Genomic DNA, 25,615 nt, shown 5'->3' with positions numbered 1-25,615 from the left:
TCCCTGTAACTCAGACCCTGAAATCCTGTCAACATTCTCGTGAACCTTCTCTGCACTCTCTCTATTTTGTTTATATCTTTCCTATAATTTGGTGACCAAAACTGTATACAGTACTCCAAATTTGGCCTCACCAATGCCTTATACAATTTCATCATAACCTCCCTACTTTTGAATTCAATACTCCAATTTATGAAGGCCAACATTCCAAATGCCTTCTTCACCACACCATCTACCTGAGTATCAGCCTTGAGGGTACTATTTACCATAACTCCTAAATCCCTTTGTTGCTCTGCACTCCTCAATTGTCTACCATTCAATGTATATGACCTATTTAAATTTGCCTTTCCAAAATGTAGCACCTCACATTTATCTGTATTAAATTCCATCAGCCATTTCTCAGCCCACACCTCCAGCCTTCCTAAATCACCTTTTAATCTACGGTAATCTACCTGACTGTCCACAACACCACCAATCTTTGTGTCATCCGCAAACTTGCTTATCCAATTCTCCACCCCTACATCCAGATCGTTAATATATATAACAAATAATAGTGGACCCAGGACCGAACCCTGAGGAACTCCACTAGTCACCGGCCTCCAATTGGATAAACAATTTTCTACCACTACTCTCTGACACCTCCCATCCAACCACTGCTGAATCCATTTCACTACCTCCTTATTTATACCTAATGCCTCCACCTTTTTTTCTAACCTCTTGTGGGGAACTTTGTCAAAAGCTTTACTAAAGGGAGGAGTCACGTGATGGAGTAGTGGCCGGACGGTGAACTCCAGCCCTCTCCAGAAAAGTCAGGAAAAACAAGAGAAAATACAAAGGCACAGAAATGCAAGTTAAAGAAAAGTGAGTATAAAGGTGGAAAGAAGATGGAGACAAAAGGAGAAAAATCAAAATCAACGGAAAGAAGAGAGGAAGAGAAGACAACGGAGGAAAAAGGTGAAGGCCTTACCTGTCCGAAGAGGCCCGCTGTGGAGAGAGGAGCCCACTACCTCAGGTCGGTAGAAAAAGAACTACAACAATGGCTCACAGAGCCGAGTAAAAGTGCGCAACCGCGCATGAAAAAAAACACACCGACGGGAGGGGGGACCAGCTGGGGAGTCGATCTCCTCAGCCGGCAACGACAGCTGCAGAACACCTGCAGCAAGAAGAGACCACAGAAGACAATGGAAACAAGAAAGAAGAGGAGGAAAGGGCATCAAAGAAACAACAGATGGCCAACCCAGAGGAAGAAGAAGAGGAAGAATACAGTGAAATAGATAAAGGGAAAGGCAAGGTAAAGGATATACTTGCTCTTGTTAGAGGATACATGGAGTCATTTAAAGAATGGCAAACACAGGAATTCAATGATTTAAGAAGAAGAATAAACAACACAGAAAAGAAAATAAATAAAATGGATATGACCTTAACAGAAATGGGGAAAAAAATGGACAAGATGGAAGAACGGGCAATAGCAGCAGAAATGGAGGTAGAAGACTTAAAAAAGAAATTGGAGGAATCTAATAAAAAAACTAAAGAGACACAAGAATTACTAGCTCAAAAAATAGATATAATGGAAAATTATAACAGAAGAAATAACATAAAGATAGTGGGCCTTAAGGAAGATGAAGAAGGCAAGAATATGAGGGAGTTTATAAAAGAATGGATCCCTAAGGCCCTAGGATGTCCAGAACTACAGCAAGAAATGGAAATAGAAAGGGCACATAGAGCATTGGCCCCTAAACCACAACCACAACAAAAACCAAGATCTATTGTAGTAAAATTCCTAAGATATACTACAAGAGAAAAGGTACTGGAGAAGACAATGGAAAAAGTAAGAGAGGGCAACAAACCACTGGAGTATAAAGGGCAAAAAATCTTCATTTATCCAGATATAAGCTTTGAACTCCTAAAGAAGAGAAAAGAGTTCAATACAGCAAAAGCGATTTTATGGAAGAAAGGATATAAATTTACACTGAAGCATCCTGCGGTATTGAAAATATTTATTCCAGGACAACAAAACAGACTGTTCTCGGATCCAGAAGAAGCACGAAAATTTGCAGAACAATTACAAAAATAGACTGAGGGATGAAGACGGGTAATGAGAGTAAAAATGATCACGATTGATATGTATGTGGGTAAAGACAAAAATAGACTGAGGGATGAAGACGGGTAATGAGGGTAAAAATGACCACGATTGATATGTATGCTGGTAAAGAGGTATAAGAGTGAATAGAGACAATGTGCATACGTGAAAGTATCTGTAATTAGAGGAAAATATAGATAGTATAGACAAGAATTAATAAGGGAAGGTAATGGAATAGAGAGAATAAGGAGGGAATTAAAAGAGTGACCTTTGTGACATATGAAAAGTGAAATCTTTTCTGGAGGGGGCTGGGTGGGGGAAAAGAGCGGTCACTGCAAAATCAGTTGACGCTTGCAAGTGGATTCGCAAATCCAAATGGAGAGGGGAGATGTGGTTGTCCGACAAGGGATAAAGGACAACTCAGGAGGGGAAGGGGAGATTGGGGATAAAGAAGATAGAAATAGGAGAATAAGGAAAATGTTGGATGTTGTAGGAATGTTGTCTGGTAAAGAGTTGAAAATAAGAAAACAGAAATGGAAAAAGAGGAAAGGTAATGATGGAAAAACGGAAAGAGAAGATAAACAAAATATAAAATGGCTACGCTGAACTATATGACTTTAAATATTAATGGAATACATAACCAAATTAAAAGGAAGAAACTACTAAATTTACTGAAAAAGGAAAAAATAGATATAGCATTTGTCCAAGAAACACACTTAACTGAATTGGAGCACAAGAAATTAAAGAGAGATTGGGTAGGACATGTAACAGCAGCATCGTATAATTCAAAAGCAAGAGGAGTGGCTATATTAATTAGCAAAAATGTGCCATTTAAAATAGAAGAGGAAATAATAGATCCAGCAGGGAGATATGTTATGATAAAATGTCAGATATATTCGGAGCTTTGGAATCTACTTAATATATAAATATATATTCACCTAACGAAGAAGATCAAAAGTTTATGCAAGATATCTTTTTGAAGGTAGCTAATACGCAAGGGAACATACTAATAGGAGGGGATTTCAATCTGAATTTGGATCCAAATATGGATAAAACGGGGAAAAAAATTAACAGGAAGAACAAAGTAACCAAATTTATAATTAAATCAATGCAAGAAATGAAACTTGTGGACATATGGAGGAAACAAAACCCAAAAGAAAAGGAATACTCATACTTCTCAACTAGACATAAAACATACTCAAGAATAGACCTATTTTTGTTATCAGCTAGTATGCAGGATAGAGTAAGAAAAACAGAATATAAAGCGAGAATGCTATCGGACCATTCACCCTTAATACTGACAGTAAAGCTAGAGGACATCCCTCCAAGAATGTATAGATGGAGATTAAACCCCATGCTACTTAAAAGACAGGATTTTAGAGAATTTATTGAAAAACAATTAAAAATGTACTTTGAAGTAAATACGGAATCAGTGGATGATAAGTTTATACTATGGGACGCAATGAAAGCATTCATTAGAGGACAAATAATAAGTTATGCAACCAAGATGAAGAAGGACTATAATCAGGAAACAGAGCAGTTGGAAAGGGAAATAATAAACATAGAAAAAAAATTAGCAATAAAGGAAGATACAACCAAAAGAAGAGAATTGGCGGATAAAAAAATAAAATATGAAACATTACAAACATATAAGGTGGAGAAGAATATAATGAAGACAAAACAGAAATATTATGAACTAGGTGAAAAAACACACAAAATCTTAGCATGGCAGCTTAAGACAGAGCAAACTAAGAAAATGGTATTGGCAACAAGGAAAAAAGACAAACAAATTACATGTAATCCAAAAGAAATTAAGGAAAACTTCAGAGAATTCTATGAACAATTATACCGAACTGAAAAAGAAAGGGAAAGAAGGGAAAATAGATGAATTTTTGACTAAAATTGAACTACCAAAACTACAAATAGAGGAACAAAATAAATTAACAGAACCATTTGGAACAGTAGAAATACAAGAGATAATAAAAAAATTACCAAATAATAAGACACCAGGAGAGGATGGACTCCCAATAGAATTCTACAAAACATTTAAAGATCTAATAATACCGCCCCTCCTGGATGTAATCAACCAGATTGATGAGACACAAAACTTACCAGATTCATGTAAAACAGCAATAATTACAGTGATACTAAAGCAAGGGAAAGATCCACTCTCACCAGCGTCATATAGACCAATATCTCTGCTAAACACAGATTATAAGATAATAGCTAAACTATTAGCAAACAGATTAGCAGAACAGGTACCGAAAATGGTAAATTTAGACCAAACTGGATTTATCAAAAAAAGACGCACAACAGACAATATTTGTAAATTTATTAACTTAATTCATGCAGTAGAAGGAAATAAAGCACCGGCAGTAGCAGTTGCTTTAGACGCAGAGAAGGCCTTCGACAGAGTAGAATGGAATTACTTGTTCAAAGTATTGCAAAAATTCAGTTTACCGGAGAAGTATATTAATTGGATTAAAGCATTATATAAGGGACCGTTAGCGAAAGTGACAGTAAATGGACATGTATCAAAGCAATTTAACTTAAGCAGGTCAACGCGGCAGGGATGCCCACTATCACCATTATTGTTTGCGCTAGCTATAGAACCACTAGCAGAATCGATAAGAATAGATAATAATATAAAAGGAATAAAAATAAAAGACAGGGAATATAAAATCAGTCTATTTGCGGATGATGTGATAGTGTACTTAACAGAACCAGAACTATCAATAAAAGAACTATATAAGAAATTGAAGGAATATGGAGAAGTGTCGGGATACAAGATAAACGTAAATAAAAGTGAAGCAATGCCTATGAATAACGCGGATTTCTCAAAATTTAAGGAGGAATCCCCATTCAGATGGCAAATGCAGGCAATAAGATACCTAGGTGTGCAAATAAACAAAAATCTAGGCCAATTATATAAACTCAATTACAATCCACTAATGAAAAAATTACAGGACGATTTAGAGCATTGGAAAGAGCTACCACTAACACCGATAGGAAGGATAAACTGTATTAAAATGAACATTTTTCCAAGGATACTATACTTATTTCAGGCATTGCCAATACAACTGACAGAAAAATTCTTCAAAGAGTTAAAGAAAATAATAAGGAAATTTTTATGGAGAGGGGGGAAACCGAGGATAGCACTAGATAAATTAACAGAATGGTATAAACAAGGAGGCTTACAATTGCCAAACTTCAAAAATTATTATAGAGCCGCACAATTAAGGTACCTATCAGATTTTTATCAAACAAGGGAAAAACCAGACTGGACGAGACTAGAATTAGATAAAATAGGGGAAAAGATACCTGAACACATATTATATAAATGGGACGAAAAATTGGTACAACATAGAACTTCTCCAGTATTACACCATCTCCTCAATATATGGAAGAAGATTTTTTTTTTTTTTTTTTTTTTTAAATTTTTTATTTTTCACACCATAAATCACAATAGCCATGATATACACTTTTTCTTTTCCACACATTTACAGTGACTTTTTCTCCCTCCCCCCTCCCTCCTCCCAAGCCACCCCCCCATCCCTCCCCCCTCTCATCCATTTTAGTTATACAATCTAGGTTGCATTAATTCAGTTAGACAATGTTGTCATTCAACAAAAATACACCAGAAATTCTACTGAGTCCATTTTTTTCTTCTCTTCTCCTTCCATCAACTTAGGTAATGTTTGTTCCCGGTAGGTTTTCGCTATTGTATTTAATGTAAGGCTCCCATACTTGTTCGAATATTTCAATATTATTTCTTAAACTATATGTTATTTTTTCTAATGGAATACATTTATTCATTTCTATATACCATTGTTGTATTTTCAAATTATCTTCCAATTTCCAGGTTGACATAATACATTTTTTTGCTACAGCTAGGGCTATCTTAACAAATCTTTTTTGTGCATCCTCCAAGTCAATTCCAAATTCTTTATTTTTTATGTTACTTAGGAGAAAGATCTCTGGATTCTTTGGTATATTGTTTTCTGTTATTTTATTTAATATCTGATTGAGATCATCCCAAAATTTTTCTACTCTCTCACATGTCCAGATTGCATGAATTGTTGTTCCCCTTTCTTTTTTACATCGAAAACATCTATCAGATACTGTTGGGTCCCATTTATTTAACTTTTGCGGTGTAATGTATAGTCTGTGTAACCAATTATATTGTATCATACGCAGCCTCGTATTTATTGTATTTCTCATCGTTCCAGAGCATAACTTCTCCCATGTTTCCTTTTTTATCTTTATATTTAAATCTTGTTCCCATTTTTGTTTAGTTTTACCATTTGTTTCCTCATTTTCCTTTTCTTGCAGTTTAATATACATATTTTTTATAAATCTTTTGATTAACATTGTATCTGTAATCACATATTCAAGGTTACTTCCCTCTGGTAAACTCAAGTTGCTTCCTAATTTATCTTTCAAGTAGGATCTCAGTTGGTAATATGCCAGCGCTGTATCTCCCGTTATATTGTACTTATCTCTCATTTGTTCAAAGGATAAGAATCTACTTCCTGAAAAACAATTTTCTATTCTTTTAATCCCTTTTTTTTCCCATTTTCTAAAGGCAAGGTTGTCTATTGTAAAAGGGAGTAGCTTATTTTGCGTCAATATTAGTTTTGGTATTTGGTAATTTATTTTATTTCTTTCTACATGTATCTTCTTCCATATATTGAGGAGATGGTGTAATACTGGAGAAGTTCTATGTTGTACCAATTTTTCGTCCCATTTATATAATATGTGTTCAGGTATCTTTTCCCCTATTTTATCTAATTCTAGTCTCGTCCAGTCTGGTTTTTCCCTTGTTTGATAAAAATCTGATAGGTACCTTAATTGTGCGGCTCTATAATAATTTTTGAAGTTTGGCAATTGTAAGCCTCCTTGTTTATACCATTCTGTTAATTTGTCTAGTGCTATCCTCGGTTTCCCCCCTCTCCATAAAAATCTCCTTATTATTTTCTTTAACTCTTTGAAGAATTTTTCTGTCAGTTGTATTGGCAATGCCTGAAATAAGTATAGTATCCTTGGAAAAATGTTCATTTTAATACAGTTTATCCTTCCTATCAGTGTTAGTGGTAGCTCTTTCCAATGCTCTAAATCGTCCTGTAGTTTTTTCATTAGTGGATTGTAATTGAGTTTATATAATTGGCCTAGATTTTTGTTTATTTGCACACCTAGGTATCTTATTGCCTGCGTTTGCCATCTGAATGGGGATTCCTCCTTAAATTTTGAGAAATCCGCGTTATTCATAGGCATTGCTTCACTTTTATTTACGTTTATCTTGTATCCCGACACTTCTCCATATTCCTTCAATTTCTTATATAGTTCTTTTATTGATAGTTCTGGTTCTGTTAAGTACACTATCACATCATCCGCAAACAGACTGATTTTATATTCCCTGTCTTTTATTTTTATTCCTTTTATATTATTATCTCTTCTTATCGATTCTGCTAGTGGTTCTATAGCTAGCGCAAACAATAATGGTGATAGTGGGCATCCCTGCCGCGTTGACCTGCTTAAGTTAAATTGCTTTGATACATGTCCATTTACTGTCACTTTCGCTAACGGTCCCTTATATAATGCTTTAATCCAATTAATATACTTCTCCGGTAAACTGAATTTTTGCAATACTTTGAACAAGTAATTCCATTCTACTCTGTCGAAGGCCTTCTCTGCGTCTAAAGCAACTGCTACTGCCGGTGCTTTATTTCCTTCTACTGCATGAATTAAGTTAATAAATTTACAAATATTGTCTGTTGTGCGTCTTTTTTTGATAAATCCAGTTTGGTCTAAATTTACCATTTTCGGTACCTGTTCTGCTAATCTGTTCGCTAATAGTTTAGCTATTATCTTATAATCTGTGTTTAGCAAAGATATTGGTCTATATGACGCTGGTGAGAGTGGATCTTTCCCTTGTTTTAGTATCACTGTAATTATTGCTGTTTTACATGAATCTGGTAAGTTTTGTGTCTCATCAATCTGGTTGATTACATCCAGGAGGGGCGGTATTATTAGGTCTTTAAATGTTTTGTAGAATTCTATTGGGAGTCCATCCTCTCCTGGTGTCTTATTATTTGGTAAATTTTTTATTATCTCTTGTATTTCTACTGTTCCAAATGGTTCTGTTAATTTATTTTGTTCCTCTATTTGTAGTTTTGGTAGTTCAATTTTAGTCAAAAATTCATCTATTTTCCCTTCTTTCCCTTCGTTTTCGGTTCGGTATAATTGTTCATAGAATTCTCTGAAGTTTTCCTTAATTTCTTTTGGATTATATGTAATTTGTTTGTCTTTTTTCCTTGTTGCCAATACCGTTTTCTTAGTTTGCTCTGTCTTAAGCTGCCATGCTAGGATTTTGTGTGTTTTTTCCCCTAGTTCATAATATTTCTGTTTTGTCTTCATTATATTCTTCTCCACCTTATATGTTTGTAATGTTTCATATTTTATTTTTTTATCCGCCAATTCTCTTCTTTTGGTTGTATCTTCCTTTATTGCTAATTTTTTTTCTATGTTTATTATTTCCCTTTCCAACTGCTCTGTTTCCTGATTATAGTCCTTCTTCATCTTGGTTGCATAACTTATTATTTGCCCTCTAATGAATGCTTTCATTGCGTCCCATAGTATAAACTTATCTTCCACTGATTCCGTATTTACTTCAAAGTACATTTTTAATTGTTTTTCAATAAATTCTCTAAAATCCTGTCTTTTAAGTAGCATGGGGTTTAATCTCCATCTATACATTCTTGGAGGGATGTCTTCTAGCTCTATTGCCAATAACAGGGGTGAGTGGTCCGATAATAGTCTAGCTTTATATTCCGTTTTCCTAACTCTCCCTTGTATGTGGGCTGATAACAGGAATAGGTCTATCCTTGAGTATGTTTTATGTCTAGTCGAGTAGTATGAGTATTCCTTTTCTTTTGGGTTTTGTTTCCTCCATATGTCCACAAGTTTCATTTCTTGCATTGATTTAATTATAAATTTGGTTACTTTGTTCTTCCTGTTAATTTTTTTCCCCGTTTTATCCATATTTGGATCCAAATTCAGATTGAAATCCCCTCCTATTAGTATGTTCCCTTGCGTATTAGCTACCTTCAAAAAGATATCTTGCATAAACTTTTGATCTTCTTCGTTAGGTGAATATATATTAAGTAGATTCCAAAGCTCTGAATATATCTGACATTTTATCATAACATATCTCCCTGCTGGATCTATTATTTCCTCTTCTATTTTAAATGGCACATTTTTGCTAATTAATATAGCCACTCCTCTTGCTTTTGAATTATACGATGCTGCTGTTACATGTCCTACCCAATCTCTCTTTAATTTCTTGTGCTCCAATTCAGTTAAATGTGTTTCTTGGACAAATGCTATATCTATTTTTTCCTTTTTCAGTAAATTTAGTAGTTTCTTCCTTTTAATTTGGTTATGTATTCCATTAATATTTAGAGTCATATAGTTCAGCGTAGCCATTTTATATTTTGTTTATCTTCTCTTTCCGTTTTTCCATCATTACCTTTCCTCCTTTTCCATTTCTGTTTTCTTATTTTCAACTCTTTACCAGACAACATTCCTACAACATCCAACATTTTCCTTATTCTCCTATTTCTATCTTCTTTATCCCCAATCTCCCCTTCCCCTCCTGAGTTGCCCTTTATCCCTTGTCGGACAACCACATCTCCCCTCTCCATTTGGATTTGCGAATCCACTCGCAAGCGTCAACTGATTTTGCAGTGACCGCTCTTTTCCCCCCACCCAGCCCCCCCCAGAAAAGATTTCGTTTTTTATATGTCACAAAGGTCACTCTTTTAGTTCCCTCCTTATTCTCTCTATTCCATTACCTTCCCTTATTAATTCTTGTCTATACTTTCTATGTTTTCCTCTAATTACAGATACTTTCACATATGCCCGTTGTCTCTATTCACTCTTATACCTCTTTACCCGCATACATATCAATCGTGGTCATTTTTACCCTCCTTACCCGTCTTCATCCCTCAGTCTATTTTTGTCTTTACCCACATACATATCAATCGTGATAATTTTTGCTCTCATTACCCGTCTTCATCCCTCAGTCTATTTTTGTAATTGTTCTGCAAATTTTCGTGCTTCTTCTGGATCCGAGAATAGTCTGTTTTGTTGTCCTGGAATAAATATTTTCAATACCGCAGGATGCTTCAGTGTAAATTTATATCCTTTCTTCCATAAAATCGCTTTTGCTGCATTGAACTCTTTTCTCTTCTTTAGGAGTTAATATATGGAAGAAGATTCATGTAGAAAGAAATAAAACAAATTATCAAATACCAAAACTAATATTGACGCAAAATAAGCTACTCCCTTTTACAATAGACAACCTTTACTTTAGAAAATGGGAAAAAAAAGGGATTAAAAGAATAGAAAATTGTTTTTCAGGAAGTAGATTCTTATCCTTTGAACAAATGAGAGATAAGTACAATATAACTGGAGATACAGCGCTGGCATATTACCAACTGAGATCCTACTTGAAAGATAAATTAGGAAGCAATTTGAGTTTACCAGAGGGAAGTAACCTTGAATATGTGATTACAGATACAATGTTAATCAAAAGATTTATAACAAATATGTATATTAAACTGCAAGAAAAGGAGAATGAGGAAACAAATGGTAAAACTAAACAAAAATGGGAGCAAGGTTTAAATATAAAGATAAAAAAGGAAACATGGGAGAAATTATGTTCTGGAACGATGAGAAATACAATAAATACGAGGCTGCGTATGATACAATATAATTGGTTACACAGACTATACATTACACCGCAAAAGTTAAATAAATGGGACCCAACAGTATCTGATAGATGTTTTCGATGTAAAAAAGAAAGGGGAACAACAATTCATGCAATCTGGACATGTGAGAGAGTAGAAAAATTTTGGGATGATCTCAATCAGATATTAAATAAAATAACAGAAAACAATATACCAAAGAATCCAGAGATCTTTCTCCTAAGTAACATAAAAAATAAAGAATTTGGAATTGACTTGGAAGATGCACAAAAAAGATTTGTTAAGATAGCCCTAGCCGTAGCAAAAAAATGTATTATGTCAACCTGGAAATTGGAAGATAATTTGAAAATACAACAATGGTATATAGAAATGAATAAATGTATTCCATTAGAAAAAATAACATATAGTTTAAGAAATAATATTGAAATATTCGAACAAGTATAGGAGCCTTACATTAAATACAATAGCGAAAACCTACCGGGGACAAACATTACCTAAGTTGATGGAAGGAGAAGGAAAGAAAAGAATGGACTCTGTAGAATTTCTGGTGTACTTTTGTTGAATGACAAGATTGTCTGACTGAATTAATGCAACCTAGATTGTATACCTAAAATGGATGAGAGGGGGGGGGGTGGGTGGGTGGCTTGGGAGGAGGGAGGGGGCGGGGGGAGAAAAAGTCACTGTAAATGTGTGACAAAGAAAAAGTGTATATCATGGCTATTGTGATTTATGGTGTGAAAAATAAAAAAATTAAATTAAAAAAAAAATTAAAAAAAAAGCTTTACTAAAGTCCAAATAGACATCATCCACAGCTTTCCCTTCATCAACCTTTTTTGTAACGCCCTCGAAGAACTCAATCAGGTTTGTCAAGCATGATCTACCCCTGACAAAACCATGCTGATTACTCCCTATCTATCCCTGTAACTCCAAAAATTTGTAAATAGCATCCCTCAGAACACTTTGCATCAACTTGCCCACCACAGAAATCAGACTTACAGGCCTATAATTCCCAGTTTTGCATTTGGACCATTTCTTAAACAGAGAAACCACATGCGCCACCCTCCAATCATTTGGTACCACCCTCGTGGCCAGTGACATCCTAAATATCTCTGTTAATGGCCCCTCTAACTGTCTACTAGCCTCCCTAAGTGTCCTAGGGAATATTTTGTCTGGTCCGGGAGATTTATCCACCTTTATCTTTTTTAACACAGCCATCACTATCTCCTCGGTTATCCTTATATGCTTCATGACCTCCCCACTATTTTTCTTTGCTTCAACTGGTTCAACATTTTTTTCACTAGTGAATATCGAGGCAAAGAAATCATTTAAAATTTCCCCCATTTCCTCAGACTTCTCACTCAGCCTACCCTCGCTATCTACAAGGGGTCCAATTTTATCTCTCACTAATCTTTTACTTTTAATGTACTTATAGAAACCCTTTGGATTTATTTTTACTCTGTCAGCCAAAGCCTCTTCATGCCTTTTTTTGGCCTTTCTAATTTCTTTCTTCAGTTTCCTTCTACATTCCTTGTAGTCCTCTTTCAACTTCTCAGCTCCCTGCTCTTTATACCTCTTGTACACCTCCCTTTTTCTCCTAACCAAATTTCCAATATTCCTCGAAAACCAAGCCTCCCTATGACTTCCAGCCTTTCCTTTGATCCATACTGGGACATAACTACTCTGTACCCTCAAAATTTCTTTTTTGAATATCTTCCATTTTTCATTAACATCCTTACCTGAAAATATCCTGTCCCACTCAATACTCCCCAAATCCCTTCTTATTCCTTCGAAATTTGCTCTTTTCCAATCCAGAACGTCAACTTTAGGCCTCTCCTTGCTCTTCGCTAAAACTACCCTAAAACTAACAGAATTATGATCACTAGACCCAATTGGTTCTCCAACATTAATGTCCGCTACCTGACCTAGCTCGTTCCCTAACAGGAGATCCAGTATTACACCATCCCGAGTCGGTTCTTCTACTAACTGATTTAGAAAACAATCCTGAACACATTTAACGAACTCCAGCCCATCCAGCCCTCTAACCGTATGGGTATCCCAATCAATGTGTGGGAAGTTAAAATCTCCCATGATCACTACCTTATGATTTTCACACATATACGTTATCTCCCTACAAATTTGTTCCTCTAATTTTCGTGGCCCATTTGGTGGTCTGTAATACACCCCTATTAGCACCCTCTTGCCTCCTCCACCCCTCAATTCCACCCAAACAGCCTCACTGGTCGATCCCTCCATACCATCCTGCCACCTCACGGCAGTAATGTCCTCCTTAACAAGCAGAGCAACTCCTCCTTTTTTACCCCCTGATCTATCACATCTAAAACAAATGTATCCTGGAATATTAAGTTGCCAGTCCTGTCCCTCCTGTAGCCAGGTGTCACTAATTGCCACAATATCGTGACCCCAAGTATCTATCCATGCTCTCAGCTCATCTACCTTGTTCACTATGCGTCTTGCATTAAAATATATGCATCTCAGAGAATGACCCTCACATATATTCTCTTTTTTACCTTCTACCCTAATCTCCATCCTACCTTTGTTATCTTTTTTATTCCTAGCTAGGTGGCCATACTCCCTGGACTCTGCTCTCACACTCTGTTCCCCACCCCCCTGCCAAACTAGTTTAAACCTTCCCCCACAGCTCTAGCAAATCTGCTTGCCAGCACATTGTCCCCCTCCAGTTCAAGTGGAGTCTGTCCCTCTTGTACAGGTCCGACCTTCCCCAGAAGAGATCCCAATGATCCAGAAATCTTATCCCTTGCCCCCTGCACCATCTCTTTAGCCACGCATTCATCCTCCACATCCTCCTATTTCTACCCTCACTCGCTTGTGGCATGGGCAGCAATCCAGAGATAACTACCTTGGAGGTCCTGTTTTTTAACTTTCTACCTAATTCTACATAATCCTGTTTCAGGACCTCATCCCCACTTCTAACTAAATCATTGGTCCCCACATGGACCACGACTTCTGGCTGTTCTTCTTCCCTTGCAGAATGCTATGTACTAGATCAGAGATATCCCTGACCCTGGCACCAGGGAGGCAACATACCAACCTGGATCCTCTATCCCGTCCCACAAACCTTCTATCTGTCCCTCTGACTAATGAGTCCCCAACTACAAGAATCCTATTCTTATCCTTCTTTCCCTTCTGAACTTCAGGGGCAGCCCCTGTGCCAGATACCTGACCCCCACGACTCGTCCCTGATAGGCTGTTCCCCCCAACAGTATCCAAAGCCGAATACATGTTGCTGAGGGGCACTTCCACAGGGGTACTCTGCACTGGCGCTCTCCCTCCTTTCCTCACAGTCACCCAATTCCCTGACTGACTCCTGCCTTCTAGGGGTGACTGTCTCCCTGTAACTCCTCTCTATCACTGCCTCTGCTTCGCTTATGATCCTCAGTTCATCCAATTGCAGCTCAAGCTCCCTAACACGGTCACTCATTATAACTTGGAACTTAAAAACCCACAGCTCTTCACTGATGCACTGTTGACCCCATTGTTTTCTCTTTCTCTATGTTACAGATAAGTGCAGTGTCTGCGGATCAGCTTGCAAGCATTTACCTCTGACAGACAATGTAAGTTTAGGGCAGACGTCAGAAGCAAGATTTTTTTACAGAGAGTGGTAGGTGCCTGGAATGCATTGCTAGGGGTGGTGGTGGAGGCTGGTACAATAGGGACATTCATAAGACTCTTGGGTGGGCACACAGATGTAAGAAAAATAGGGTGCTTATGGCTGTTTGGTAGAGAAGGGTTTTATTGATTTTTAAAAAATTTTTTTTATTTTTCACACTGTGAACCATATCAATCAAAATATTATGTATAAACCTTTTTCATCAAATCTACACAGTGGTCTTTTCTCTCCTTTTTTGCCCCCCTTCCCTCCCTCCCCTCCACCCACCTCCCTACAATATCCATAAATATTCAACATATACAATACAATAAAACCATAAAACAATATTTTCACACAAAGCAAAACAAACTAGAAAAAAGCATAATCTATTCATTACACACTGAATCCCGTTGTTTTGTCTTCTTTTCATTTTCATTCTCATTTTAGGGGATGGAGGTCGCAGGCAAACCCTTTCTGCTATGTTCTATGTATGGTTCCCAAACCTGCTCAAACATTGTGACCTTATTTTTAAAATTGTATGTTATTTTTTTTCCAATGGAACACATCCACTCATCTCCATGCATCACCGCTGCACACCCATGCTCTCCCCCATTTTCCAAGCCAACTCCAAACATCCCTTTGCCATTCCCAAGGCCATCATAATGAATTTTTTTTTGCACTTTATCCAACTTGAGGCCTAACTCTCTCATTCTTATGTTATTTAAAAGAAATATATATGGTATTTTTGGTATGTTATTTTTTGTAATTTTATTTAGTATCTGATTTAATTCTTCCCAAAATGTTCTTGCATACATCTCTTTTTCACTTCTTTGCCATCTCCATCCCACTTTTCCCCATTTTCATCTCTTAGTTTTCTCTTATTACACTTAATATATGACACCACATTGAAGACAAAGTACCCCCGCAGTTCCCACATCCACTAATACCTTAACACCAAAGTTCTCCCCCTCTCTGAGTTGCCCCATACCCGTTGATGGGCAACCACAACTCCCCTTTTCATTTGGGTTGCAATCTTGTTCGCAGCGTCAACTGATTTTTCAGTGACGGTTATTCCCCCTCTACCCAGCCCTCTCCAGAAAACACTTTTTTTTAACACATATAAAGCTCTCTCTCTTCTTTTTCCCCCTTACTCCCTTCCTTCCCTTCTCTTTTCCCTCTTTAGTTCTTTACATATACATTGTTTTTACATCTTAATATATATTATCGCCGTTCTTCATTCTTGTTACATCTCTTCATCTCTTCTCCTGTCCTGCAAATGTTCTGCGAATTCTTGCACTTTTCTGTATCCGAGAACAGTCTGTTTTGCTCCCCGGGTATAAATATTTTAAGCACGGCTGGGTGTCTGGTAGTTTTCAAATGGTTTTATCAGCTTGTTTTGCTCCTCTTGCAATTTTGGCAGTTCAATTTTAGCTAAAAACTCATGTATTTTATTATCTTTCCCCTCGTTCTCAGTTTGGTATAATTGTTCATAAAATTCCTTAAAGTTCTCATTAATCTCCATTGGATTATATGTAATTTGTTTGTCCTTTTTCCTTGATGCCAATACAATTCTTTTAGCTTGTTCTGTTTTAAGTTGCCAGGCTAATATTTTGTGTGTTTTTTCTCCTAGTTCATAATTCTTGTGCTTTATTTTCATTATGTTCTTCTCCACCTTATACATTTGTAATGTTTCATATTTAATTTTTTTGTCCACCAATTCTCTTCTTTTTGTTATATCGTCCCTTGTTGCTAGTTCTTTTTCTGTACTTACTATTTCCCTTTCCAACTGTTCTATTTCCCGATTGTAAATTTTTCATCTTAGTTACATAACTTATTATCTGCCATCTATTGAAGGGTTTCATTGCATTTCATAATATAAATTTGTCTTTCACTGATTCCATATTTATTTGGCATTCAATAAATTCTCTAAAATCCTGTCTTTTAAGTAGCGTGGAGTTTAATCTCCATCTATATGTTCTTGGTGGGATGTCCTCCAGTTCTATTACTAATAACAGGGGTGAGTGATCAGATAACAATCTAGCTTTATATTCCATTTTCCTAACTCTCCCTTGGATATGGGCTGACAACAGGAGCAGGTCAATCCTTGAGTATGTTTTATGTCTATTCGAATAATATGAGTATTCCTTCTCCTTTGGGTGTTGTCTCCTCCATATATACAAAAGTTGCATTTCCTACATTGATTTAACCATAAATTTGGCTACTTTGTTGTTTTTGCTAGTCTTTTGTCCAGTTTTATCCATCTTTGAATCCAAATTAAGGTTAAAGTGCCTTCCTTTCAATATATTCCCCTGAGTATCTATAATCTTCAAAAAAATATCCTGCATAAACTTTTGATCCTCTTCATATATATTGAGCAAATTCCAATTCTGAATATATCTGACTCTTTATCATTACATACCTCCCTGCTGGATCTATTATTTCCTCCTCTATTTTGATTGGTACATTTTTATTGAATAGCTACACCTCTGGCTTTTGAATTATATGATGCTGCTGTTACGTGCCCTACCCAGTCTCTCCTTAATTTATTATGTTCCACTTCAGTTAGATGCGTTTCCTGCACAAATGCTATATTTATTTTTTCTTTTTTCAGTAAATTTATTAACCTCTTCCTTTTGATTTGGTTATGTATTCCATTAATATTTATAGTCATATACTTCAACATGGCCATCTCATACTCTGTTTACACCTCATTTCCGCTTCCTCACCACCACCATCCCCGTTTTCCCCATTTTCATCTCTGTTTTCCCTTTTTGAACTCAATGTATGATAACACTTTTAAAGCATAAAATACTTCAATAACTCCCACATCTAAAATTCCCTTAACCCCAAATGTCCCCCCCCCCCCCTGAGTTGCCCCTTGTCCCTTGCCGGGCAATCACAACTCCCCTCTCCATTTGGATTGTGAACCTGCTCGCAAGCATCAACTGATTTTGCAGTGACTGTTATACTCTCCCACCCAACCCCCTCCAGAAGACTTTTATCTTCACATATAACAAAGCTCACTCTTTTTTCCCCCCTTACTTCCTTTCTTCCCTTCTTTAGTTCTTACTTGTACATTAGTTTTACATCTTTATATGTAGTTTGTCATCGTTCTTTGTTCTTGTTACATCTCTTCATGCGTTCTGCAAATTCTCGTGCTTCCTCCGGTTCCGAGAACATTCTGTTTTGCTCCCCTGGGATAAATATTTAAACACAGCTTGATATCTTAACATAAATTTATAACCTTTTTCCATAGGATCGATTTTGCTGTATTAATCTCCTTCCTCTTAAGAGTTCAAAACTTATGTCTGGGTAAAAAAATACTTTTTGACCCTTGAATTCCAATGGTTTTTTCATTCCTTGCCCTCTCCAGTATATTTACTCTTGTCGAGTATCTCAGAAATTTTACTAAAACGGATCTTGGTTTTTGCTGTGTCTGTGGTTTCCGAGCTAATGTTCTGTGTGCCCTTTCTATTTCCATTCCTTCCTGTATTTCTGGCATTCCCAGGACTTTTGGGATCCATTCTTTTATAAATTCTTTCATATTGGTGCCTTCTTCATCTTCCTTTAGGCCCACTATCTTTATGTTGTTTCGCCTACAATAGTTTTCCATTATATCCAACTTCTGAGCTAACAACTCTTGTGACTCTAAATTTTTGTCACTTTCTTCCAATTTTCTTCTTAAGTCATTCACTTCCATTTCTCAGCTGTTTCTCGTTCTTCCACATTTTCTAATCTTTTCCCTATTTCTGACATCACCAGCTCTATTCTACTCACTTTTTCTTCTGTACTTTTCACTAAATTCTAATGTCAACCATTCTTTTAATGCTTTCAAATGTTCTTGAAATTAAAAAAAAATCTATATTCTGTCCATCTATTTTACCGTCTATTTCTCTGTGCAGAGCTCGGTCTTCTTCCTCTTCTTCTGTGTCTGCACCTGTGTATGTGTCTTCTACTTCTCTTCCTTGTATCTGTGTTTCTTCTGACTTTCCTGTTGAGTTGCTTGCCTCACTTTGCTGGGCTTCTTCTTGCTTGGCTTCTTGCTATTGGTCCTCTTCTTCTGGGCTAGTTATCTGTTGGGCCTCCTTTTGCTGTTCTTCTTTCCTATCACTCCCTTTCTTGTCACTTTCCTCTTCTTCTAGCTGAGAGCCCTGGTGTCAGGCATCCCTCAGCTTGTTGCGCTGTGTTTGCTCGCTCCTCAGCTGGGCTCCCCTCCCGTCGGTGTTCTCCTTTTCCTTAGTGAGCGCACTGCGTGCTTTTGTTTGGCTCAGAGAACCATTTTTGCAGTCCGGTGGTCGGGAGGTCGCGACTCTGCGGGGTCGTCACCAACCTTGGGGAGCGGGCTCTTTTCTCCACAATGGCTTCCTGTTTCTTCATGCAGGTAAGGCCTTCTCCTTTCTCTTCCGGCATCTTTTCTTCTTTTTTTCCCGTTGTTTTTGGTTTTTCTTTCTTGGGTGCCCTTTTCTTTCTTTTCTTCACAACTTTATCTTTTATTTGTTATGTTTTGTGTTTCTTGAACTTTGTGTTTTCTTCACTTTATTTCTTCTTTTCTGGAGAGGGCTGGTATTCTCCTACTGGCCACTACTCTATCACATGACTCCTCCCAGCCTTGTATTCCAATGGTTTATTATCTTCTCTAATTTTATTCCTTGCCCGCTCCAGTATATTTTCTCTTGTATATCTCAAAAATTTTGATTTTTGATGTGCCTGTGGTTTCGGAGCTAATGTTCTGTGACCCCTTTCTATTTCCATTTCTTCCTAGATTTCTGTCGTTCCCAGGACCTTTGGGATCCATCCTTTTATAAATTCCTTCATGTTCTTGCCTTCTTCATCTTCCTTCAGGCCCACTATTTTTATGTTGTTTCGCCTACTATAATTTTCCAACATATCAATTTTCTGAGATAACAACTCTTGTGTCTCTTTAATTTTTTTGTCACTTTCTTCCAATCTTTCTCTTAAGTCATTCACTTCCATTTCTACAGCCATTTCTCGTTCTTCCACGTTCTCTACTCTTTTCCCTATTTCTGTCATTACCAGTTCTAACCTTTGCATTTTATCTTCTGTTCTTTTTATTTTTTTAAATTCCATTAAACTCTAATGACAACCATTCCTTCAGTGATCTTATTTGTTCTTCAAAAAAGACTTTATCTATATTCTGTTCATCAATATTTCCTTTTATTTCTCTTTGCCCATCAGTTTTACCTTCTATTTCTCTGTGAAGATCTTGGTCTTCTTCCTCTTCTTCTGTGTCAGTATCTGTGTTTGTTTCTTCTCCTGATGAGCTGCTTTTATCTCTTTGTCGGGCCTCTTCTTGCTGGACCTCTTGTTGCTGTTCCTCCCCTCTTGGGCTGCTCGTCTGTTGTGCTTCTTGACGTTGGTCTTCTTGTTGATCTTTCTTCCATCTGTCTTCCACCTCTGTTCCGTTGCACCCTCTTCTGCTGTCTTCCTTATCCTCCAGCTGAGAGCCCTGTTGTCGACCGTCTCTCAGCTGCTCAGTTTGTGACAACCTGCTCCTCCACTGAGCCCCCCTCCCGCCGGTGTCCTCTTTCTCCTCTGATGGCGCACTGCGCACTTTTGTTTGGCTCCAAGAGCCATTTTTGTAGTGTACCTGCTGGTGGGTCTCGACTCTGCAGGGCAGGTATTGACCTTGAGGGTCGGGCGCTCCTCGTCACCACAGTGTCCTGTTCTTTCCTGCTGGTAAGGCCTTCCTTCTTCTCCGGTGACTTTTTTACCTTTTTTTCCAGCTGTTCTTACTTTCTCCTTCTTGGAAGCCATCTTCTTTCTCTTCTCTGTATCTTTTATCTTCTATTTCTTGTACTTTATTTCTGTTATGCTTTGCTTTTTCCTGACTTTTTTTTCTATTTTCTGGTTTTCCCGGCTGGCCAGTACTCCATCACGTGACTTCCCTGAGGAGGGTTTTATTGTTGAGGAATACACAAAAAGTGCTGGAGAAACTCAGCAGGTCACGCAGTCAAGGTGTGAGCAAAATCAGGCTGGCACCTGAATGAAAAGATGGGGGGATTTGGGGAGAAGAGGAAAGGAGGGAGGGGGAGGAGCACAGGTAACAGATGGGAGGATAGAAGAGATAAAAGCTGAGGTGATGGGGAGGGGCTAGCTCTTTGATAAGAGGGAAGGAATGGGGAAGCTGGAGGAAAGGAGAGACCCAATGAAGGTTTAATAGAAACCGGAGAAGTCGAGGCATTCCTGCACTCAACACAGTGTCTGCTGACTTCCTTGTTTACTTTAGGACAGCATCTTGAGCTGAGGGGGCTTTGCTGTGGAGCAACATTCGATATAAATGGCAGGTGCTGAAAATCCAAAATAAAAACAGAAATATACTGGGAACACTCTGCAGGTTGGCCAGTGTCCGTGGAAATAGGAGCAGCATCAGCACAAAGTTGTCCCGCGGGAGTATGACCTGAAGTCGTTCCCTTTCCATGGACACCTGCATTTCCACTGTGCTCTGTTCTCCCTGTGTATCCCTCCCACCCGGAGCTGGTTAGGTGGGGGTCTATGATGGCCAGGAATATGAAGTGGGTGGCCTCCCTCATGGGCCTTCAGCCCAGCAGTGGACCCGGCAGAGTGGGAATTAGGTTGTAAGGACCAAGCCGAGAGGAACCCAGACTCTCTATCTCCTCCTTCAGATGACGGCCCATGAGCGGATGTATTTCAGGAAACCATCGGACATATGTAAGAAGTACATGGAGCACATCGCACAGGTGAGTGTCTTCTCTCCTCCCCCCCCCCCACCGAACTTGGATCGAGAACCATGGGGCAGTGGTGTAAACTGGTCCATGCACAGGAGGCTGGCAGGTTGCAGAATAAGAACACAAGGACTAATCCATTTGGCTCCTTGCACCTGTTCTGTCATCCAAAAAGACTGCAACAGGATTCTTCATTATATTCTTTCTTCTTTTCTTTGGCTTGGCTTCGCGGACGAAGATTTATGGAGGGGTAATGTCCACGTCAGCTGCAGGCTCGTTTGTGGCTGACAAGTCCGATGCAGGACAGGCAGGCACGGTTGCAGCGGTTGCAAGGGAAAATTGGTTGGTTGGGGTTGGGTGTTGGGTTTTTCCTCCTTTGTCTTTTGTCAGTGAGGTGGGCTCTGCGGTCTTCTTCAAAGGAGGTTGCTGCCCGCCGAACTGTGAGGCTCCAAGATGCACGGTTTGAGGCGATATCAGCCCACTGGCGGTGGTCAATGTGGCAGGCACCAAGAGATTTCTTTAGGCAGTCCTTGTACCTCTTCTTTGGTGCACCTTTGTCACGGTGGCCAGTGGAGAGCTCGCCATATAACACGATCCTGCGATGGTCCTCCATTCTGGAGACGTGACCTACCCAGCACAGTTGGATCTTCAGCAGCATGGATTCGATGCTGTCGGCCTCTGCCATCTTGAGTACTTCGATAATAGGGATGAAGTCGCTCCAATGAATGTTGAGGATGGAGCGGAGACAACGCTGGTGAAAGCGTTCTAGGAGCTGTAGGTGATGCCGGTAGACGACCCATGATTCAGAGCCGAACAGGAGTGTGGGTATGACAACGGCTCTGTTTTTCAGTTGGTTTTCCAGACTCTTTTGTGTAGTCTTCCAAAGGCGCTATTTGCCTTGGCGAGTCTGTTGTCTATCTCGTTGTTGATCCTTGCATCCGATGAAATGGTGCAGCTGATATAGGTAAACTGGTTGACCGTTTTGAGTTTTGTGTGCCCGATGGAGATGTGGGGTGGCTGGTAGTCATGATGGGGAGCTGGCTGATGGAGGACCTCAGTTTTCTTCAGGCTGACTTCCAGGCCAAACATTTTGGCAGTTTCCGCAAAACAGGACGTCAAGCGCTGAAGAGCTGGCTCTGAATGGGCAACTAAAGCAGCCTCGACTGCAAAGAGTAGTTCATGGACAAGTTGCTCTTTGTCTTGGTGTGAGCTTGCAGGTGCCTCAGATTGAAGAGACTGGATGTAAACAGCGTCTTCATTGTTGAGGTCTTTCATGGCTTGTTTCAGCATCATGCTGAAGAAGATTGAAAAGTGGGTTGGTGCGAGAACGCAGCCTTGCTTCACGCCATTGTTAATGGAGAAGGGTTCAGAGAGCTCATTGCTGTATCTGACCCGACCTTGTTGGTTTTCGTGCAGTTGGATAACCATGTTGAGGAACTTTGGGGGGACATCCGAGGCGCTCTAGTATTTGCCAAAGCCCTTTCCTGCTTACGGTGTCGAAGGCTTTGGTGAGGTCAACAAAGGTGATGTCAAGTCCTTTGTTTTGTTCTCTGCACTTCTCTCTGAGGGCAAAGACCATGTCAGTATATAAACCACAAATAAACTTCAACTAAACTAAGAAGAGAGAAACGAAAAAAGCTGTTAGGAAGTGTGAGAGAAGTTTACAGAGCTCAGTAAGCTCAGTGAGAGAGAGCGCACTGAACACCTCCGGTCTAACCTTGAGGTTGTAGTGAGGTTGCTACGGTGACAGCTGGGTTATTGCTCTCGGTTATAGCCCTAAGGCTGTAGCTTGAATCCACATGAGGAGTGTAATGCACGTCAACCAAAGGCTTTTATTAACTAAAAGACTGGAGCATATCACAAGTAGGCAAACCAGTCCAGAATGACATGGTCTGGGTAGGAGCAATCCTTAAAGATCTGCCAGTAGGTGTGGCTACCCTCTCAGCCAATCACAGTCATCCTACAGTCATCCATCTGCACACACACACTAGTAGAGTGTATTCGACACAGTTTATTCAGTGACAGCACTGCCTTTAATAGTCAGCTCAGCTGGGTCACCACCAGGGCATGGCTTGAGTGGGCCAGCTGCCAGTTGGTTACCTCAAATGCCCAGGTCCTGATTGGGCTCTCTGCGAACTTTCACTGCACTGCCAGCGGCCTATGGAAACGGGCGTTTCAGCCCGCACGATGCTTTGCTGTGTTAGCCTGAGGCATGGGCTGTGGGCCGTTACACAATCCCCCCCAGAACTGGTGATGGAGTCACTGTTTTTAGGAGGCTGACCCCTGTGTCATGGGATTGGGTGAGTGATAGGCTGCTCAAAGTCTGAGTAGGCTGGTTTCAACCAGCCGAGTGTGAAAGTCACCAATGTCCAAAACACAAGAGGAGCTGTTGTGTCTGAGGACACAGTATGGCCCCTCGTAAGGCTGCTGTAGAGGTGGCCGGTGAGCCCCGTGCCAAACAAACACATATTTACAGTCAGTAAAGTTCTTTGGGAAGTAAGTGCAGGGTTGGCTGTGGGATCTAGGTTTAGCGGGGGCCAGGGTGTCTAGGCGCTTGCATAGTTGGGTGAATGTGGCTGCTGGGGGCTCCCCTAAGTCCTCAGGGGCTATCATGAATTTTCCCATTATAACTAAGGGCATGCCATAGGCTACTTGGCAGAGGATGCCTCGAGGTCCACTTGGGTGTGGTGTGGATACCTAATAGGACCCAAGGGAGTTAATCAGCCCAGTTAGGTCCGGTGAGCTGTACCATTAAAGGTGCCTTAAGGTGTCTGAGGAACTCTTCACCAACCCATTGACCTGTGGGTGATACGCCGTGGTGTGGTGGAGTTTGGTTCCCAGGGCGTGGGCTAAGACAGTCCACAGACTGGAAGTGAATTGGGCCCCCCTGTCTGATGTAAGGTGTTCAGGGTCACCGAAACGCGCTACCAAAGTGTTGAGTAAAGGCCATGCACACGCTTCTGTGGAAGCCTCTGACCATCTGGTCATCCGGTCAACCATTGTGAGAAGGTAACGTGTGCCTCTGGATACAGGAAGTGGCCCCACAATGTTAATATGCACATGGCTGAAGTGGCGACGTGCTGGCTCGAATGTTTGTGGTGAAGCTTTGATATGAGTCTGGATTTTGGATAACTGGAACTGAGTACAAGTCCTGGCCCACAGGGCAACCTCTTTGCGGAGGCCATGCCAGATATACCTGTTCACCACCATTTTGACTGTAGTCCTGATGACAGGGTGAACCAAGTTGTGGACAGAGTCAAAAACCAACCTCTTCCATGCAGCCAGAATGACAGGGCGAGGTTTACCCGTAGAGGTGTCGCAGAGCAGCGTGCGATTGCCAGGGGCAATCTGGATGTCCTTCAGTTGTAAACTGGTGAGCGCTGTCCAGTACGCCAGAATGGCATCAGCCAGAGCCCCATAGTCGATGCATGGGTGGGGTTGTGCACTGCCAAGATAGCCAGACGGGATAGGGCATTGGCCACCACTTTGGATTCGCCAGCTATGTGTTCAATGTCCATTGTAAATTCAGAAATGTAGGACAGGTGCTGCTGTTGCCTGGCTGACCATGGATCTGACATCTTACTGAAGGCAAAGGTAAGGGGTTTGTGGTCAGTGGTCCAGGATCTGGTGATAGCCCCTGATGAGGTCCACATTTGAGAGTATCTGTGCCCCTTGCAGGTTAGCGGTGAAGTCTTGGATATGGGGCACGGGATATCTGTCCGCTATGATGGCCTCGTTGAGGCAGTGATTGTCTCCACATGGCATCCAACCAACCGCTGCCTTGGGGACCATGTGGAGAGGGGAGGCCCAAGGACTATTGGAGTGCCGCACATTGCCGAGTTCCTCCATCTTTTTGAACTTGCCTGGCTAGGTTGAGTTTCTCGGTGGGGGGGGAGACACCATGCCCTGGCATGGAGGGGATACCCTCTGTAACATTTTGGTGCCTCACCCCATGTTTGGGTTCTGCCGAATGGAAGTGAGGCGTGGTTATGAAGGGGAATTCTGCTAGGACCTGAGCAAATTCATTGTCTGCAGTATTCACTGAGTGCTGGTGGAGGGTGGTGATTTCCATGCCCTTGAGTAAGAGTGACTGAAATGTCCGGCGAGCACCAGCTGGTGCCCCTTGATATCCACCAGGAGTGAGTTGGCCCAAAGGAAATCTCCATCCAGTAATGGTTGTTGCATGGCCACCACTGTAAACATCCAAGAGAATTTTTAAAAAAAACTTTATTTATGTCATTCAAAAATCAATTAGTACTTGACATGTACAAGTAACTCTAAACATGAACGTTATTTTTTATATATAGAGAAAAAAAAAGAAAAGAAACCCCCCCTTCAGCCAACTCTCCTAAGGAGAGCCATAAAGAAAGAAAAAAAAAGAAAAAATATTAAGAAAAAATTAAGCATACATATTAAAATCTAATTAATTTAAATTGTA

General features: G+C 39.7%; 1 protein-coding gene across 1 annotated transcript in view; it reads left to right on the top strand.

Annotated features, from left to right (window-relative positions):
- The window catches only part of LOC138764613 (E3 ubiquitin-protein ligase RNF212B-like), a 188,790-nt gene that overhangs the window by 53,274 nt on the left and 109,901 nt on the right, over positions 1-25,615 (top strand). The window contains exons 3-4 of the mRNA XM_069940740.1: positions 14,386-14,438; positions 21,118-21,192. Coding sequence (XP_069796841.1) covers positions 14,386-14,438; positions 21,118-21,192 — 128 coding nt within the window. The remainder of the gene's footprint in view (positions 1-14,385; positions 14,439-21,117; positions 21,193-25,615) is intronic.

The sequence above is a fragment of the Narcine bancroftii genome, chromosome 5 (genome assembly GCF_036971445.1).
Source record: "Narcine bancroftii isolate sNarBan1 chromosome 5, sNarBan1.hap1, whole genome shotgun sequence".
NCBI lineage: Eukaryota > Metazoa > Chordata > Chondrichthyes > Torpediniformes > Narcinidae > Narcine > Narcine bancroftii.
This window is presented reverse-complemented; position numbering and strand designations above follow the sequence as displayed.